The following is a 19553-nucleotide window of genomic DNA, read 5'->3' on the forward strand; positions in this document are numbered from 1 at the left end:
TCTAAAAAAATATAAAAAATTACTTAAATTTTAAAAATATTCACTAAAAACAAAAAATTAATAAAATAAAAAACTTAATTTTCAGAAAATTAAATTCAAAAAATTGAAACCAAACACATTAAATAATAAAAAGAGCGAAATTCAATTTGTTCCCTAGTTTAAATATAGACAAAGAGGCTCCAAGTGATTTTGAATCAAATTGCAACCGCAAGAGCCTCTTTGATTGTATTTGAATTACAAGAGTAAAGTGCTTTGGGTTCAAATCATAAGGAGATAAGTTAATTTTGCCACAAAAAATAAAAAAAGTCATAAGGGATAAGTAAGTTGCTTTGCCATGCAAACAGTTAAAATTGTATAAAAAAATTAATATACGATGACATGATAAAGATTGATTTTATTACAAAAAATACTTAAGACCTCTAAAATATTTATTCTAAATTTATCCCAAATAACATGAGCGGTGTTATTTCAATTGTTGATTTTGTTGAGGAATCAATCAACTAAAATACAATCACATGCCACGTCAATGCAGATAAATTTAGAGATAACATTTTAAGAAATTCATCAAAATGTCTTAAATTTTCAACAAATGTCATTCTGATAGTAAATTTTGTATAAAAATTGCACGAGGATAGATTTTTCCGAAATTGCTTTTCTAAGAAGAAAGTTTGAAACTTCTTTGCCGATCAAAAAAAAAAAAAAGAAGAAAGTTTGAAACTTGGAGAGAATTCATATTCTTGAAACTTGGAGAGAATTCATATTCTTGAAACTTGGAACTTTTTGTAACCCACACCACTACTCAAGCCCTTACTCACCCCGATGATTTATGGCATTTTTGTCTCACCCCTTACATCTCTATTTTTTCCTTAATAACTCTCTCGATCTCACCAAAACCTATAGTCCCATGGCTATTTATAATAGTCCACTACCATAATGGACAAGAAATTCTAAAGTAGCTTACCTCTTTGCCAAGAAATTCTGAACTCAATAGATTTTCTTATCACATACAATTATTAAAAGTATACACAATGAACTCCTAATATATTCTGAACTCTACTATCCTAATTCAATTATATGTATTTATTAAACTAATAATTATATGAGTCCCACATATAAAACAAGTATCAGTCATAGAGAAGCATTGATTTTTCAATAAAACAAAGCCCATATCTTGTTCTCTCCGACCTCAACAGCAGAACTAGATGCAAGATGATCCATAATTGATTTCATAACAACCATCTAAGAGTGCCAAAAAGAGATAGCAGGTATTTACAAAGAGTGCAACTCTTGATCAAATATGAGTAAATCAAAAAGGGTTGAATAATCAAGTTCTTAAAACTCAGAACCAATGAAGATTGAGAACACATCATTTCAAATTATTGAGAAAGTGAAAGTTTTGGAGCTTAATAAGTCAATTAATATGCACACATTTTAATAGTTTGAACATATACTTTCATAAAGTTTTGAGATTTTAACCCTAATCGAAATAGTGATCAAGATGCATATAAGCAGTCTACAATACAATTGCTATAAACAATGCAAACCAAGAGAACTTTCAAACCACTAATATAAGATTAATGTTACACTTTCTATTTATATACCATATTTAATGTATTATTTCATATGACACATTCACAATCATTAATACATTGAATCTCACATGAACTTCATTAATATGCAACAGTTGTTGACGTGCCACGTGTCATCGTACACTAACGTAGTATATAAAGATGGTAAATGTAACATTATTGGTAATATAATATAGTGTCAAGTGACATATTATAATTGTGTTTGCATCATAAATTTAAGTAGGGATTTGAAAAGGTAAAGGAAAAAACAATGAAAGACATATTTGTAAAATTTCATTCACATTTTACTTATATTTTTCCTTCCTTTTTTTTTTTTTAAATCACTATTTATATACATGATCCAAGCACAATCTATGTGTTAGGAAATCGTCTCTTCCTAACCAAGATTAGTGAGACACAAAATAACAAATAAAAAAAATAAAATGAATCGAAGAAATCACACACATGAATACAAATATTTATGTGGTTCACTTTAGAATAGGACTACTTCTACGACTGTTGTGATTTTCGCTATGATAAAAAAATGATACAACTCTCTACCATACAAGAGACGTCTCCTTCATTTATTTATAAATATAGAATTAAGGCAATGCAAAAGTAATAGGAAATTACCAAAGTATTGGGGAAAAAAATCGGGTTGGGAGAGGCCCCCCTAAACTCCCCCGTTGGACTTAGGGCTCAGTGTACAGTACTTATTAAAGTTCATAGACCTAACAATATGGGAGTTCTGGAAGGAAAAAAGAAAAAAAATAAAATCAATGATGCAACATTTAAAGAACAATATTTAAAAAGTATTCAAAATTTGAAATGTGTAGATTAGATTCATCATAGTTGTAGCCCATACCATACAGTACATTTAAATTTTAGATAGTTTTTGAATAGTTTTTTAGGTACAAAACATTTCTAAAAAATAAAATAAATGGAAGTGTCAATGATCACAGACTAAACAAGAAAATATTTTTTGAAGAAAGGATTTGGAAGTTGTCCTTGGATGTGAGTTAGGTAAGAGAGGAATATGAGATTCATCAGCACCCCTGTTCTTGGCATGCTCACATTCATCCAAGAACATCTTGAATGCACCTTCAACATAGTTCACAGCCTCTATAGCTGTCATGTTTTCTACTAACTTGTTTGGAAAAATGTCCTTTTTATGATCACCATTCAGTGTTGCTGCCAATTGTACCAGCTCTTGTTGAAATTCACTCAGCTGCTTCTCTTCTCTTGGTCCTCCCTCTCGCAGCTTCACTGGCTCCGGCAAAGTCACTGCCACATCATTCAAGATTGGATGAGTTCATGTCTTCAATATGGCACGGAATTTTTGTCTTTATTTCTAATGCACTCTTAGTTACAAAACTATGTATGGAGACTTTTGGGTTTTGAGATTGTGAGTGCATTAGGGCTAAGCGATGTAGCATGCATATAACCATACAACTCTTGGACCAAACAGATGGGCAAGACAAAGGCAAAAAGCCAGCCGGACTCAGAATTGCGTGAAATTTGTTGGTTGATGGAAAATATGATTTTAAGCATGATCCATGGAATTCCCATCACCAGTGGATTTTGGACAAATTCCATTGTTTAGGTTGTCAATTTCGTGTATTTGCCGTTTTTGAAAAAATTTAAAAATCCAACTACTCCTAGCATGGATCTAAGAATCTATTCCGTCAAATCTTCCATTGTTGTATTAGTAGTTTCTTTATTTTATCCAAATAATTCTATTTTTGATAATTTTTATTATATTTCCTTATTTCTGTATTACTCATTAAGAAACTATCAATTCTGGTTGTTCCCTACTAGCTTAGGTCTGTCTTTGCTTATAAATAGTTGATATAAGCCTAAGGACTCTTCAATTTTTGAGAATTAATAAAATTTCAAGTTTTATACTCTTTCTTCCAACTTAAGGTATTTTTTTTAGAATAAACCATTGTTGAACATTTATTCCTAGTATTCTTCGTCAACCAATGAGTTTAGAAAATTGTTTTACTTTCGGTATTCTTATTTGAATCAACAAATTCTAAGAGTGTTACCATCGCACATTTCTGCTACATCACTAAGCCTATCAATGGACTGGATCTAGATCGCATATTTGCTAATATGAATCCAGCCCAATTAGGAGATCTGTCAATCCTAATGTGACTTCACCATATAGGATTCAAATTTCTTCATATGGGGAATGGATCCGAATCGGTTGATAGGTCTAATTGAAATAGGGGAACAAAGATTGTAGGGTCAGAGGAATCCCTGGCTATTCAATAGACAAGTTCAAAATGTTTTGAATTGTAAACAAACAAACAAAAAAGAGAATAAAAGCTTTGTAGATGTTACCTGGGCAATCAGTTCTTGGGGTGCTTCTAGTGAGAACACATTCAAAAGTGCCAGCCCAAGCATCTCTCTTTGTCAAAAACTCTTTTAGATTAAAGATCTTTTTAACAGTCCCTGGTATTGAGGAATGTTCAAATTCTGATGTAGGATATGGCCCTGATGGCCCATGCAACACTGCATTTTTCATCATCAAAACAATTGAAAACTTTAATATATTCATAATAAAATATTTACAAAAACAATGTAAATATATAAATATCTATAGTGGTCCTTGATGAGTTTTCATATTTTGAAATTATTGGATAATTGTCTCAATATTATTACTATCAAATGCATCATTTCAAAGTATATGACTAAACAATCATTAATCCACTAATCTCTCATTTCGTCATACAATTGATTTTTTTTCTGAATTGTTAAAGTTTTTCTACCATTGCAGTTATTATTAGTAAAATGCATCTAATTTCACAAGTAAATAGACTGATGATAGATGATATCTCTCTTTGTCTCTACCAATTTTTCTACTAAGATCACCAAATCCCCTTTAGTTCTAAAAACACGTCATTCGCATATTAATAATGTAGTTCTGAAGTTGATTCAAGAAAATTAATATTCTTAGATATTCATTAAAGCTACCCAACTACTGATTGTAATAGCATTTGGACAGACACAGAGATGATAGATTTTTTTAATAATGAAATATTCCAAGCTAATTACAATAAGGTCAATTTTTATAAGTAGGTTTAATTTTGTAGAAAATAAATAATTTTTATTATTATTTTCTCAAAATCTAGTGATGTCAATTAAATCCATACTAATGTATGGACATACCATTTCATTGAAAAACAACATTGATCAACATAAATAAGAAAAGTGTGAAATTTACCAGTTCCACGTTCAATCCATGGAGAAATCAAGATAGCTGGAACCCTAACACCAAGCCGATCAAACTGGAAATTATACGGCGCAGGACCCACGATGTCATCAGGGCTAGGGACCCCGGTGATAGGCGTTGGGACATGATCATAAAAACCACCATGCTCGTCATATATGATTACAAACAAGATTTCATTCCACTGAGGACTCGACCTCAATGCTTCATAGACTTCCTTCACAAATTTTTGGCCTTCAGAGATATTGTGTGGCGGATGATCATCATTCCCAGGAACAAGTTTTGTCTCGAAATACCTTTGTTCGACGACAACGTAGTTTGGTAGTTTCCCTTCCTTGCAGTGTCTCTTGAAATCTAAATCAAACTGGTGAAAATTGTCTATGTATTTCAGTTTTCTAAGGCTCCTATGAACATCAAAAGTTATGATCATTAGAATACAGATAGAATTAAGGAACAAAATATAATCAAATGTTTTTCAAACATTGATTCTCAAGCTGTGATATTCTTTAGATTGAAATGGATATTACTAGCATTTTAGCATCTTCCATGCTTTTATTTTAGCAGAAATATCATGTCAGTGTATACCTCACCTCACAGAGTAGTGTGTTATAATGCTCTTGATTAAATTTGAATAAAAGTACGAGGACTGTGAATAGTATATTTTGCCTTATAATGCTCTTAAAATTTACTCATGATATGGTGTTCATGTGCAAATTTCTATTGATTTTTTTTTTTTTTTTTTTTGGCTGAAATATGAGTTGAAATGTGATGATCTAATTATTGCAATTAGGAATTAATGGACCAAAGTAAAATTTTTAGAGATTATCATTGAGTCCTATTAAGTTTTAATATAGACAATTAAGTCTTATTTTTTACAAATTATTCTCAAAAAAATTCAATTACCCATAATAGCATATTTTATTCCAATTTTACCTTTCTCATTAAAACATGAAGCAAAAATTCCGTAAATAATTTTAATTCATTTAAATTTTTATAATTATAGTAAAAATATTTTTGGTGGTTGAAATTTAAAAAAAAAAAATTCAATTAACCTCATATATTGAAAAATATATGAATTCACTATGATATTATTTTCCATCATTTTAATGATGAAATTTTAATAAAATTTTGCCTTTTTGGATAGTTTACCATTTATAAAAAAAAAAAAAAATCATAACTTCAAACAACAAAAAATAATAAATTTTATGCCATAATTCTTTCAAACTATTTTTTTTTTATGACTTTGTTTAATATAATATTCATAATGTGTACAATTAAAAATAGAATTTTAAGTAAATTAAATTTGTTTATGAAATTATTGTTCATAGTAAATAAGAAAGGTAAAGTTGGGAAAAAATTTACGATTATAGAGAATTGAACATTTTGAGAATGTTTTATAAAACATCAGGACTTAGTTGTCCACACAAACAAAAATAAATAAATAAAATAAAAAACAAAAAAAAAACAAAAAAACAAAAAAACTGAACTTGATAGGAGCATTAATAGTAATCTTGAAAGCAAAATAGGATATATTGATAATTATTTCAAATTTTAATGAAAATTGTGAAAATTGTAATTTAACAAAGAGTTTAGTGGTTTTTACTTCATTTCTTTTTTTTCTACTTCTTGTTGGAACCAAATAATGCTACTTTAACTCTACAATATTTTATTGTTAGACACCAGGGTTATTATATTTAGCCTATGTTTGGGAAGTGGATTTTGGGGTTTCTTTGGCTAAAATAATCACAAAAAATAAAATAGACTTTTTAGCCCAATAAGACAAAACATCATATCCAACCTATAATCATTACATTCTTTCTCTCATAAAAAAATTAAAAAATCAAAAATTCTTCCCAAACCGGACTTTTTAACCCCAGGCTAAAATAATCCAAAGAGCTAAAAAGTCAACCCCTTCCTAAACGAAGCCTTGTACACATAATTTGAAGTTTTTGATTTTTTCTCATTTGACACCCTTAATTTTCAAATAATACCAAAAAAACCTATTCCCTAATCTCAAATCCCAGCCTCTTCCTCCACTGTCACACCTTTCAAGCCATGTCAGTGGTCGGTGGTGATCAGGGATGAAACCAGGATTTTATTATTGGAGGAGCTGGAAAAAAAAAATCACCAAATACACAAACACGCATGTATGCACAATATGATATATAAATTATATATACATAGAAAAAAAAATTAAATACCATAGAAGCAATTTCTAATAGGATGAAGAAATTTTTTTTAGCGCAAAATAGAAAAAGAAGGCAAGATGGGAGAATAATAAGATATGTATTTTCTTATGCTAGGGGGCCATTTTATGTATAAAATGATATATATATTTTTAAAGTGTTATGACAAACAGTATTTTTCACAGAAACAAGGGGGCCTTGGCCCCCCATAGTCTTCTCCTAATTCCATCCCTGGCGGTGATGGTGGTGGATGGTGTCGTGAACTGGAGAATATATTTTAGGGTTTTGTTCAAAATGACAATTTGATTTTGGAATACAATTGTAAAAAAAAAAATAAATAAATAAATAAAATTGACAAATGGTAGTGTGCAAATAAAACTAACTCAAAACAAAATTGTTAAGATAAAAGTGAAAAAAATAAATAAATAAAATCGACAAATGGTCTACTGAAAGAAATGGTGGTGTGCAAATAAAACTATCTCACAACAAATTTTTTAAAATAAAAGTGAAAAAAAAAAAAAAACCTACTATTTTCAAGATCTTAGAGATCCCCCAAAGAATGGAAATGGAATTACTGTGTGCTAAAGGCACTTAATTTGAGGTGTATTATGGGCTTATTTTTATGATCCGAACCGTTCATTTTGTAAGATTTGTTGAGGACTTCATGCCTACCAAAAATCATATTAATCGGATATCAATAACTATCTAATCGATAACCAAAAAAATTAACAATAAGTTTTTTTTGAGAAATAGTATAAAAAATATGCAATTCGATCATATAGTTATTGACATCCAATTAATATGATTTTTGATAGGCATGAAGTACTCAACAAACCCTACGAAATGAACGGTTCGGATCATAAAAATAAGCTTATAATACACCTCAAATTGAGGCACAACGGTCACTGCTCCCGATCTCTAAAAAAAAATTTACCAAATACTTACATGAGTGTGAGTACCACGTGGATGTAAGTTCTACACCCATAAAAATATTTAGTAATTTTTTTTATATCCCTAATGTTGTTCTTTTAGAATTTAGACCTCCTGTGTCTCTCATTATGTAAAGTAGCCAGATATTATATTTAGCACGATGTGTCGGTAATTCAACCAAATATTTGAAATTAAATCTTGATCATGTCACAATCACTATAATCAGCATGATCTCAATGCACTCCACTATAAAAGTCTTTTTTCAACAAAAATATAGAAGTAAATAATTGGCATGGAATTGTGTTAACTGGGACCAACATGTTGGTGTTGCAAATGCTCTTTTTTAAAATGCAACAATGTACATAATCTCGTTTGTTTTTAGAGATAGAATGGAGGGAATTGATAGTGAAGAAATTAATAATGAGAGAATTATTAGTGATGAGATTAATAGTGAGAAATTATTAAATTATTTTTATATAAAATAATAAAATAAATAAAAAAATATAAAAATTAAACATTAATATTTTTAAAAAAATTCTCAATATATAAAAAATAAAAAAATAAAAAAAATTCTAATCCCCTCACTATTTTTCTAATACCATCTCTACCTGCTCACTATGAATCCCCCTTTCAAAAATATTAGTAATACCAAGATATTAGTAGTCTCAAGACCATTTTTCAAAACAAACAAGATATTAATAATACTAAAATATTAATAGTCTTAATTCCCTGCCTATAACTCAAACACAAACAAACGGGGCCTCACATAGTATAACTTCATAAAATTCAATTTTGAATTCTCAGATCGGAAGACACCTTTTTTGACCAGTTGAGCCTCTTGATATATAGTACAGTATATATTTTAATATTAAAAAACATTATTTTATAGGCTTGCTCATTGCTAAGCACTGACCTCGATCTTATCCAATCTTTAATTACCTCAAATAATTCAAACTTCGATCACATAAAAAATTCTTGGGTATGGACCATCAAAGTGATTATTCGGGTAGCTGGACGTGATATTTTATAGTATTTTATAGGAGTATAATTAGGCCTAGTTTGAAAAGACTAAATAAGTGTATTTTTTGACTTTTTTTGTATTATGTGTAGAAAAAGTAGAGAGGAGATGTTGATTGATGTGACCTAAAAAAGATAAAAAGATGAAATAAGTGCACTTTTTTCTTTGTAGCCAAACTTGACCTTAATAAAAAAATAAAATATTAATTATTTATATTAAATAATTGAGATATATGAAAGAATAAAATAAATAATAATAGATAAAAAAAAGTATGTTCACATAATATTTTGAAATTATTGTATAATTTTGTGCAGATCAACTAATTCATGCGTTACATTACATTACCATACCTCAACAAAATTGAGTTTCAACCAAAACTTTTGGTATGCCAAAAAAAAAAAAAAAAATTAGACTTTATTTGGTTAGAGAAGTTTTTATGAGAGAAATAGAAAAAGAAAAAGAAAAGGAAAAAGAAAAGAAAATGTAATCCTATTTTTTTGTTTAATTATAATAAATAATATAAGGAAAAAAAAAAATTGGGAAACACAATTTCACTTTTTATCTTTTAGATTTAGTATGTTTTCTTTCTCCATTTTCCAACTCAAACAAATATAAATTAAAATTCAAATTCTATTAATTCTTTTTCATTTTCATTATATTTCTCATTTTCTTTCTATTTTTCTCATCAAATCTTTCAATAAAATACAACTTAATGAAATTGGTATTGATCGACAAATGAGTAAATGCATTATGGTATTGTTATTCAACTCAAACCCATATTCTCTCCCACCCAACCGATCTCATAACAAAATGTTCCACGATAAGCCAGGCTCAAAGGATAAATAAAGAATAATAAAAATCCAACGATAATCATAAAAAATTATGTTTATATAAAAATTTACATTTCTAAAATTATAAGATTATTTGGTCGGACTTTTTCCTTTAAAATGATAAATTATCACATTATTAAATTGATTTTATATACAATTTTTTTTTATTTATACTTTATTAAAATAATTTTTTTAAATTCACATATTTCAATTACAAAATTAGACAAGAAAAATGGACTCACATATGCTCTTCCGAAAAAAAAAAAAAAAAAAAAAAAAAAAAAAAAAAAAAAAAGAAAAAAGAAGAAGAAGAAGAAGAAGAAGAAGAAGAAGACTACCTATCATTATCGAAAATCATCCGTTTAAATTTGGCCACACGGCATAAACGAAAGCCATTAACAAATTCACGCGCCTAGAAAACGACTCCACAAAGGGGGACTTGGCTCAAGTTATCAACTATTTTAAGGAAAGGTTAAAAGTCATTTCACAATTTTAATTTATTTTTTTCTCTAAAAAAAATTAAAAAAATTAAAATATAATTTTTAATTATTTTCTCAAAACATTTCTAAGTGTGGCATGAAAGTTTGGGTTAGATTTTGACTATTTTAGTTTTAAAAAGATAAAATAAATTTTTTAATAATAAGATAAAATGTGACATTTAGGGATTGTTTGGGATCTCTAAAATAATTGTACTTTTTAACTTTTTAGACTAAAAAATTGAGCAAAAAAAATAATTGTTTCAAATAATTTTTTGTCTTTTTACGAAAAATGTATATTAAAATATTATATAAAATAATAAAATTACGTTTTTACCCCTACTTAACAGACTCATCAGTGAAAGGCGACAGGAGGATAATACGGCTTGGTTGAAATGGTGCATAAGGCTTCACAGGTACTATTGGGCTGTGGGGGTTTACCACGGATCCCATTTCGATAATCCAAACAGTTGAATGTGTAGAACTCTTTGAGTACTATATGCCTATGAAAAATCACTTTAATCAGATATCGATAGCTATGTGATCAAAACAGTTTTGTATAAAATTAATTGACGGTGAAAAATAAACGGCTGAAAAAAAATTGGATATGATTACATAGCTATCCATATCCGATTAACGTGATTTTTTACAAGAATATAATACTCGATGAGTTCTACACATTGAACGGTTTGGATTATCAAAACGAAACCCGTGGTGGACATTCACAGGTCCAACATTTTCCTCCAATTTAATGAATATATATATCTAATTTTTTTTTTTTTTTTTTCTTTGATAGACCAACGCGTACTTACGAACCTTCAATTCAATATTAACACTGTCGATTTGTTGGATTGTATTAAAATATTGTGTAAATTAATTTATTTATATTTTTAATTTGTAAATAATGATACTCTAATTTTTTAAACTTTTTATAATTTTTTGACTTTTAAGATTTTTTTTAATATGTCAAATCCTAGGTCTCAAATCATAATTATTTCCTTTTTTTTTTTATAAAAATCAAAAAAATTCACGAAGGCTGAAAAAAAGAAAAGAAAAAGTTAACTTCAAGTTAAAATAGTCATAAATAAATAAATAATAATAAATTAACTTACATCCCAGGCTGAAAAAAAAAAGAAAAGAAAAGACAACAAGAAAAGAAAAGAATAGTTAGTTACCTGTAGAAAAGTGTGGAAGGAGGGTACTGATAATAAATCCCAAAAGAAAACCCACCTTCCTCCATTGACTCAAATATAGTCTTCTGCGGATACCCTTCCACCATCATTTTATTATCATTCTCAGTCGCACCATACGACGTCGCTGAGTGCACATACAGCCGGTTCGGCTGCGTCAAAGTCGGTATCGACGCGAACCACCGATCACAGACCGCAAACTCCATCACCAACTCCTTATAAACCGGCACTAACTCCGGTCTGAACCCGTTCATCACCACCTCAGACATACCTTTTTCCACACTCTCGGCTTGCTCTGCAAACCCTTCCATTGCCGGTTCAAGATTCTCTGCCCATGATGATGATGAGGTGGCGGTCCATGGTTGGCCGTAGACTTGTTCGAATATGGCGGCGAAGGAGTGACCCGGGTCCGGTTCGACGTGGCCTGACCGGTCGCCGAAGTGGATCCGGTTTGAGTTTGGGTTGGCTGTGGAGAGAGGGTTTGATTCGGATCCGGTTACGCCGTTGATTTCCGGGTTGAGGGATTTCATCCAGCCTAACATGTGATCGAATGAGCGGTTTTCTTGTACTAAAACCACCACGGTTTTGATTGGGTAGTGGTTAGTGGTTTGTTCGTATGCCATGGTAGTTGGCCCCGGGGCGGTGGGTTTGGAATATAGGGGGCCGACAGAGAGGGAGAGAGTAAGAGAGAGGGAGAGGGTATGGCTGGTGGAGAAGAAATGAGTAGAGAGTGAAAAAGAGTTGGACACTATGAACTGTGTAATCACTTTATTATGACATAAAATATATTAATTTTAAGCATTGTTAGATTAACAGGGTTAATAATTTTTGAATTAGTGGTGTTTTAAAAAATTAGTAAAAAGTTGATTTTTGATTTTTTTAATTAAAAAAGTTAACTTTTTGGATATTGACTTGGGTAAAAAAAGTTAATTTTTTTCACTAAAAAAGTCAAAAATTAACTTTTTACTAACTTATTAAAACAAGCCTTAATATATGATTAATTAATAAAATAATTATTTATTAAGTATTTATTTATTTTTCTCTCTTTTATACTTGAAATTATAGTCTTCCGCCCTCAATATTTAAAATTTATTAATTTCATCAAATTCAATATCAACTGTTCATGTTATTTAATCAATAAAATTTGCCAAATATAGAAATGTAAGTCAAATCACTATAAAATTTATGAAATCAAATAAACTATACTATTCTCACTATTTTAGGATTTGGTCCACGGGTCAAGAAAATAAATAACTTTATTGTATATTTTAGCTCGCCAATCACAAAGCTTCGGTTTGGCAAGTTAATTTTGAGGTTTTCTGGATTAAAATAATTATAAAAAATAAAATAAATTTTTTAGTTCAAATTAAAAAAATTAAAATTTCTTCCTAGATTAAATTTTTTAATCTTAGAATAAAATAATTAAAAAAATCATAAAATCAAAAAATCAACTCTTTTTCCGAAGGCAAAATGTAGTGGATTAGGTAATTAAGCAACCACTTCCGCAGCTAATGTACAATAATGCATGAATTAAGAAAAGAAAAAGGTACAATAATGCAAAATTTAATATCTAAATGGGAATCATCGGGGGTGGCGGCAGTGTGGGAATCGGCTTTCCTTACACGCAGCGTGTTTGGATTTGACACTCGGTGGTGTGGTTTTCGGAAATGTATAAAGGGTTTGTTGGGTAGAGAGTTGGGGGTGGTTTGGCGATAATTTTTTTAATTAGTATTTTAGATATTTTTAATTATTTTAATTTGAAATTTTTTTAGTTGTTGGATTTTCTTATTTAGATTTTTTGATTTTTTAATTTTGGAATGACAATTTATTTTTATCCTTTTATGATTTTTAAATTGTTTTTGTCCTTTTGTGATTTTGGCCTAATTTGGAAAAATTAAAAAAAAATTAAAAAATTATTCAAAAAGTCAAAAAATTATCACTATTTATCAAAAAATTATTTTTACACAAAATTAATTTTCAAACAGCTCTGACGTCGGCGCAGTTGAGTTTTTGGAAAAATTACACTAATTTAGGTGCACAAATAATACTATGTTGTTCGGCCCGTGAGGGCCATCACGGGTCCCGTTTTAATAATATGGACTGTCAATGTGTAGAACTCGTCGAGTACTATATGCCCGTAAAAAATCACGTTGATAAGATATCGGTAACTATATGATCAAATCAGTTAAAATTTATAAAATGGATGGTGTTGTAGTTAACGGTTGAAAAAAAACTAATTCGATCAGATAGCTATCGATATTCGATCAACATGATTTTTTACAACATGCAGTACTGGACGAGTTTTACACATCGAACGGTTTTGATTAGCAAAACGGGACCCGTGGTAGGCCCCCACGGGCCGAACACACCTTCAATTCACTGCCCGAAAAGTAGGGAACCATCTCCCTCCTACTCTGCACACGATGTCCCTCACCGTACAGCGTATTCCATCACAATCTTCTCTTATACACTAATTTATACAATTTTTTAATACACATTTTTTCGTAAAAAGTCAAAAAGTTATCTCAAACAACTATATTTTTTTCCTCAACTTTTTAGTCCAAAAAGTCAAAAAGTACACTTATTTAGGATACTCCAAACAACCCTTTTTTTAGCCTAGGATGATAACCAAACGATGATAACCAAACGAGCACTTAGTTTTTTAGGCCTTTAATTTTTTGATTATTTTAATTTGGGGTTAAAAAAGTCTTGTTTAGAATAAGTTTTTTTAGCTTTTTTAATTTTTGTGAGAGAAAGAATGTAATGATTATGAGTTGGATGTGATGTTCGGTATCATAATAGCCTAGTAAATAGGAGGACATCATGTCCTATATTTGAAAAGTCACTAAGGTTGACTACATACAATTAGGCCGATTGGTCAAAAGAGGTACTTCAGCAAGATTACCTAATATACCTCTCACACCTAATACTGAGAAGTGAAAGGAGGATCGAACAGTATAACGGTAATCCAGATCTAAGGGTTATGTTTCCAACATAGCAGAGCCTATGACCGGTTAGCCTTTTGGCAAACTTTTGGGCAAACCTTCTGCAAACCGTCCAGGAATAGCAAATGAAAAACACAGTTTAAAGTAACAATGCAAATGCAATGCAAAGAACATATATTGGTAGATAAAATTTCATATCATAAATTTCAAGTCAAGTTCTCTAAATCCCCAACAGAGTCGTCAGAAACTGTGACTTGCTTTTCGTGCTTCTTTCAGATACGATTAGGCCCACAAATCAGACTCTCGTGGTTTTGAATATAATTTCACAAGTGCAATGTGAAACAGTAAAAACACAAAAAAGAGTCCAAATTCGACAATTCTTTTAGAAAAAATCGATGTTTAAATCGAATGTCAAATATAAACTGCTTTGACAGATTTCAGAGTCTCCACTTAAATATTTTTAGAAAATTTAAGAAACCCGAGACTTGTGCCAAAGGCTACTTATCTATCATCGCCAAAGTGTTTTGGCTCAGGAACTTAGGTACGAGAGGGAAAGAGACATGAATTGAGCACCTCACTCGCCCGATCGAAAATCGGCCTCCACTAATCATGATGAGATTCTTATTTACATTATATGCTCTTGTTTCGATTTATTAGGCTATCTATGTGACGCACATAAGTATAAAATAATTTGCAAAGACTGAAACATTTGATCTTGTGTTTGTTTGAAAATTGTTTTTGATACTCGTCACTTAAAAATATGAGTTTGTACGTACATTAATCAATTTATCCAAACTTAAGCAATCAGCCTTCATCTACAGGTATTTAAAGAGTTATATCACTTAAGCCATTAACCTCATGGAAAGCATGCTCGACATAGCAATAATCACATGCAATGCAAGATGCTAAAGCAATAAACGCTCATCTAGTATTCCAAGGCAAGCCAAACAAAGCTAAATAATTAAAAAATATACATGTTCCTAAACAATGCAATGTGGCTAATTCAATACACACATTTATGCAATTTTAGAGGCTCGGCTATGAGCATAGTACATGATTCAATTCAAGACATGTGATAAATCACGTTTTTAAACAATGAAGGGCTAAAAAGCTTATTTTATTTTTTTGTGACTATTTTAATCAAAAAAATCCCAAACCTATCTTCCCAAATGATACCTAAGTATGTTTAGTTTTAATTTTTTGAATTTAATTTATTAAAAATTAATTTTTTTATTTTTTTATATTTTTTTATTTTTAGTAAATATTTTTAAAATTTTAATTAATTTTTTTATTTTTTAAAATTATATTCCTCTCATTAGATTTTAAAGATTTCTATTGTGAAATGTGAGTGGAGCCCACATTTATTTTAGTGATGGGTCTTTTTTTTTATATAAATGGGTCTTTTCTTTTATATTTGAGTTAAATCTAATAGTTAATTGAATATTCCAAAACCAAGACCTACTGATATTATAATGGGGTGTTTGTTTGGATTTTTTTGAATCAACTTATAACTTTTAACTTTTAAAAAGTTATTTTGAATTGTTTGGTTAAACTTGTTTAAAATAGTTTCTGATTTTAATATTTTATTTTAACTCAAAAAAGTTGATTCTGAGAAATTATTCACCCTTACTTCTGATTATCAGCTTCTGCTGTGGACATATTAATTTACAGTTATACTCTTAGATTTTTTTATTTTTTTTATTTTTTAAAAATAGAAAAAGACTCAAATGGACTATAGATTATCATTATTATTTTTTATAAGAAGTGTAGACAAGTAGTGAATAACAAAAAATAAAAGTTAATTGAAAAGTTACTTCATAACTTATTTAACAAATACTACTCAGCAATTTAAATCTAAAATCCAACAGGCACACCAAACAGATTAACAGTTTCTTATTAAAGTTATAATCTATAATTTGTTAAGCTATAATCTGTAGTGCTTGTTTGGTACAGCTTATAAGCTGCCTATTTCAGCTTTTAACTTAATTTAAACTATAAATATGTGTTTGGTGCAACTTAAATTATCAGATTATAGCTTGTTTAAAGCTATTTTCAGCTTTGGGGGCCAAAGCAGCTCATGGGGTGCTTATTTGAAACAACTTATGCACGCAACTGGTTTGGAGGGGCTGAAATGACTTAAATGCTCATCCAAAACTTCAAAAATTACAGAATTGCCATTATATAAACCCTCTTCTGTTGCCCTAGCACGTTCCTCTCCTTTTACACTCTCCTCTCACACTCTCCTCTCTGGCGACCGACGACGAGAACTCCTCCACATCTTGAAGATCGCAGTCGATCGAACTCATTTCCTCCTTGTTTTTCATTGTTCTACACCAAAAAGGTAACATTTCATGCCCTTTGTTTGTTATATATAGATATATATATATGCACATCGAGTTAGGGTTTTTATTTTTGGTTGCTCTGTGTGTGCGAGTTGTTATTGTGCACTCTCTTCTCGCTCTCTCTCCCTCTGTCTCTCTCTCTCTCTCTCTCTCTAATTACTATGAAATAGTGGCAAACAAGGCTTGCGAAGGGCTCTGTTTTGTTTAATTTCTATTTGGTTAGCTAGAATTTGAAGAAAATCTTGACAATTTTGTACTGTAATTGTTTTAATTTTTTCAGTAACTAAGTGGGTAGTTCAATATTTTGTTGCTGATTGTTCTGATGAGAAGTTAATTACCAGAAATTTTGCTTCTTTAATTTCATTTCTCTGAGTGAAGTTGGGGTTCTTTGTTTTTGTTTAACTATCTTTGCAACTAAACTGGTTGTTCACACCATATGGTAGTTATGCTATTTGTTTGATTGTCTTGATGGGAATTTAAGACCAAAGTGCATAATAGTGTCAAGAATTAAAGACAATGGTCAAGTATAACATCTTTATAAAATTGCAGAATTGGGTTTTTATGGTTTTACATGTTACATGCTTGTAAAATTGCTTAATTGGGTTATATGAAGAAGGGCAAAAGCAAAAGGCTGGGAGCAAACAATGAAAAAGAGTTTGATTATGAATAACAGTGATCAGGTACTTAATAATTTCAATAAATAAACAGAAAACAAAATTAAAGCAGTATGTTTATAACCCAATAAATGTAGAAAATCAAAAGGAAAATGTTGGGTTTCGCCATTGAATTCGTTGAAACAGAACACTTCAACATATGCTAGTTAATTATTATTTCTGTATTTTTATTGAATTCTCTATTTCATTTCAAACTATGGACTTTAGTTAGTTCGTTGGTGATATGAATTAATGTTTTCATTTTGTCTCATTTCAAACCAATGTTTTAAAAATCGGACCAGTGAGCGAACCGGAAAAGGGATCGGGTGGACGGGTCACTAGTTCAACCGTCGGGTTGAACCGGAATCGAACTGTGACGTAATAAATATATTAAAATTATATTTAATAAAAATATAAGTAATAAAATTATAAATTAAAAATATTAAAAATATTAAATTATCTTAAATATTTGTCCTAATATTTGTTTTACTGAAAAATATAATAATATATTTTAAAATATTATTAATTTCAATTTTGGAAGATGAAATCAAATATTTAATATTTCCTCCATATGATTTTAATTCAAATAATTTGATTGAAAGGAGAGCAAAAATTTTAGAGGGATATCAAAATTTCAATATTTCCTCCAATACATTTGATTGAACCCCACATGGATTTCTTGAGTCTTTTTGAAAGAATTTTTTTCTTATAAATAGGTGAAGGCTTTCACAATAATTTCATCAAGTTCTTAATGGGATTCCTCACAAGAGGAGACCCTTGAAAAAGACTTTCAAATTAAAATTTTCTTATATTCTTATATTTTATATATATAAAATAAGAAAGAAAGAAAGAAAATAAAAAAAAAAAGAAATCGAGCCGGACAGCCTGACGAACCGGCTCCCGGTCGACCGGTTCACCGGTTCAACCGCCGATTTTTTCGGTTCTCGCTAAATACGCCGGTTTTCATCTTTGGCCAATTCAGAGGGTTTGTCCGGACCGGAACCCCGACCGGTCGACGGTTCAACCGGTCGAACCGGCCAGTCCGGTCAGGTTTTCAAAACCTTGTTTCAAACTATGCTGTTTGTTCTGGTATGATGAATATGGACTTTAGTAAGTTCATTGGTGATATGAATTCCCATCTCATTTCAAACCATGGACTTTAGTTTATATTTTCAATTAATGTTTATATGTTGACTGTAGTGATATTTTGAACAAATCTGGTATGATAATGAATTAATGTTTAGTTCATCAAATGCTGTGAGGTGTGTGCTTACAGTTGTGTGAGAAGTATTATCTCAATCATCTTTTATAAAAGTTGAATGCGAAAATGACCAAATGAAATGTATTATACAGTTAACTTCCCAATCAATTTTAGATGATTTGGATTCAATTCTTCCTAATTAATGTAATGGCATGTCATCCTCTAGTAACTATTTTTCCAGTGCTGAGACCTTAGACTTGAGATATGAGGTTTTGAAATGTGATTGTGGTGTAAGAGTTGCCATAATGGTTACCGAGTCTGACAAGCATCAAAAGGGAGACTGTATGTTATTTGTGAGAAGAGAAATTGTCAATTTTGGAGTTGATGTACCCCAAAATCTGTGACAATGGTAGAGAGGCAGAGGAACGAGACAAATCTTTATCAAAATTAAAACATCGAGACTATAGGACTAAAAGTCAAGAACCAAATGCTTGAGCAATCCTTAACATTCTTGAAGCAGCTTGTTATGAGTTTGCTCACAATTTGTATTATTCTGTCAGTTGCATTACTCTTCAAATGATTGTAGGTGGCTTTTAGATCAAGTGTTTTTGTGCTAAGCTGTGTACCCAATAAATGTTGATATGTTTGTCCTAGTTGCCATGTATGATTATTTTGTACTAATCTTGTGTTTTAATGCAAGCAATGATGAACGAGTATGTGTTAAAGATTTTTTTTCTTTCATAGAATGAGTACCCAAAAGGAAACACAATATGAAATTGGGAAGAATAAGGAAAAATCCTCTCAAGTACCATCTATTAAGGCTCATTAGGATGCAAAATCAAATGAAATTTTTATTAAGCTTTGTGTTGAGCAAGTGAAGGTTGGACACAGACTTGGTACACACTTAGATAGGATCGGGTGGGAAAATGTGATAACTAAGTTTAAAACTATGACTGGAAAAGCATACCAATGAATACAA

At 30.1% G+C, this 19553-nt stretch overlaps 1 protein-coding gene across 1 annotated transcript; it reads right to left on the reverse strand.

Annotated features, from left to right (window-relative positions):
- Positions 1-2381: 2381 nt before the first annotated feature.
- Positions 2382-12515, reverse strand: LOC114323216 (non-specific phospholipase C3). Its single transcript, XM_028270764.2, has 4 exons — positions 11419-12515; positions 4798-5207; positions 3915-4085; positions 2382-2852 (listed from the first exon to the last, which is right to left on the reverse strand). The coding sequence occupies exons 1-4, from the start codon at positions 12054-12056 to the stop codon at positions 2518-2520; spliced, it is 1554 nt and encodes a 517-aa protein (XP_028126565.2). The 5' UTR covers positions 12057-12515; the 3' UTR covers positions 2382-2517.
- Positions 12516-19553: the final 7038 nt, after the last annotated feature.

Source organism: Camellia sinensis, chromosome 2 (genome assembly GCF_055761805.1).
Source record: "Camellia sinensis isolate YWXY chromosome 2, ASM5576180v1, whole genome shotgun sequence".
In the NCBI taxonomy this organism is placed as follows: Eukaryota; Viridiplantae; Streptophyta; class Magnoliopsida; order Ericales; family Theaceae; genus Camellia; species Camellia sinensis.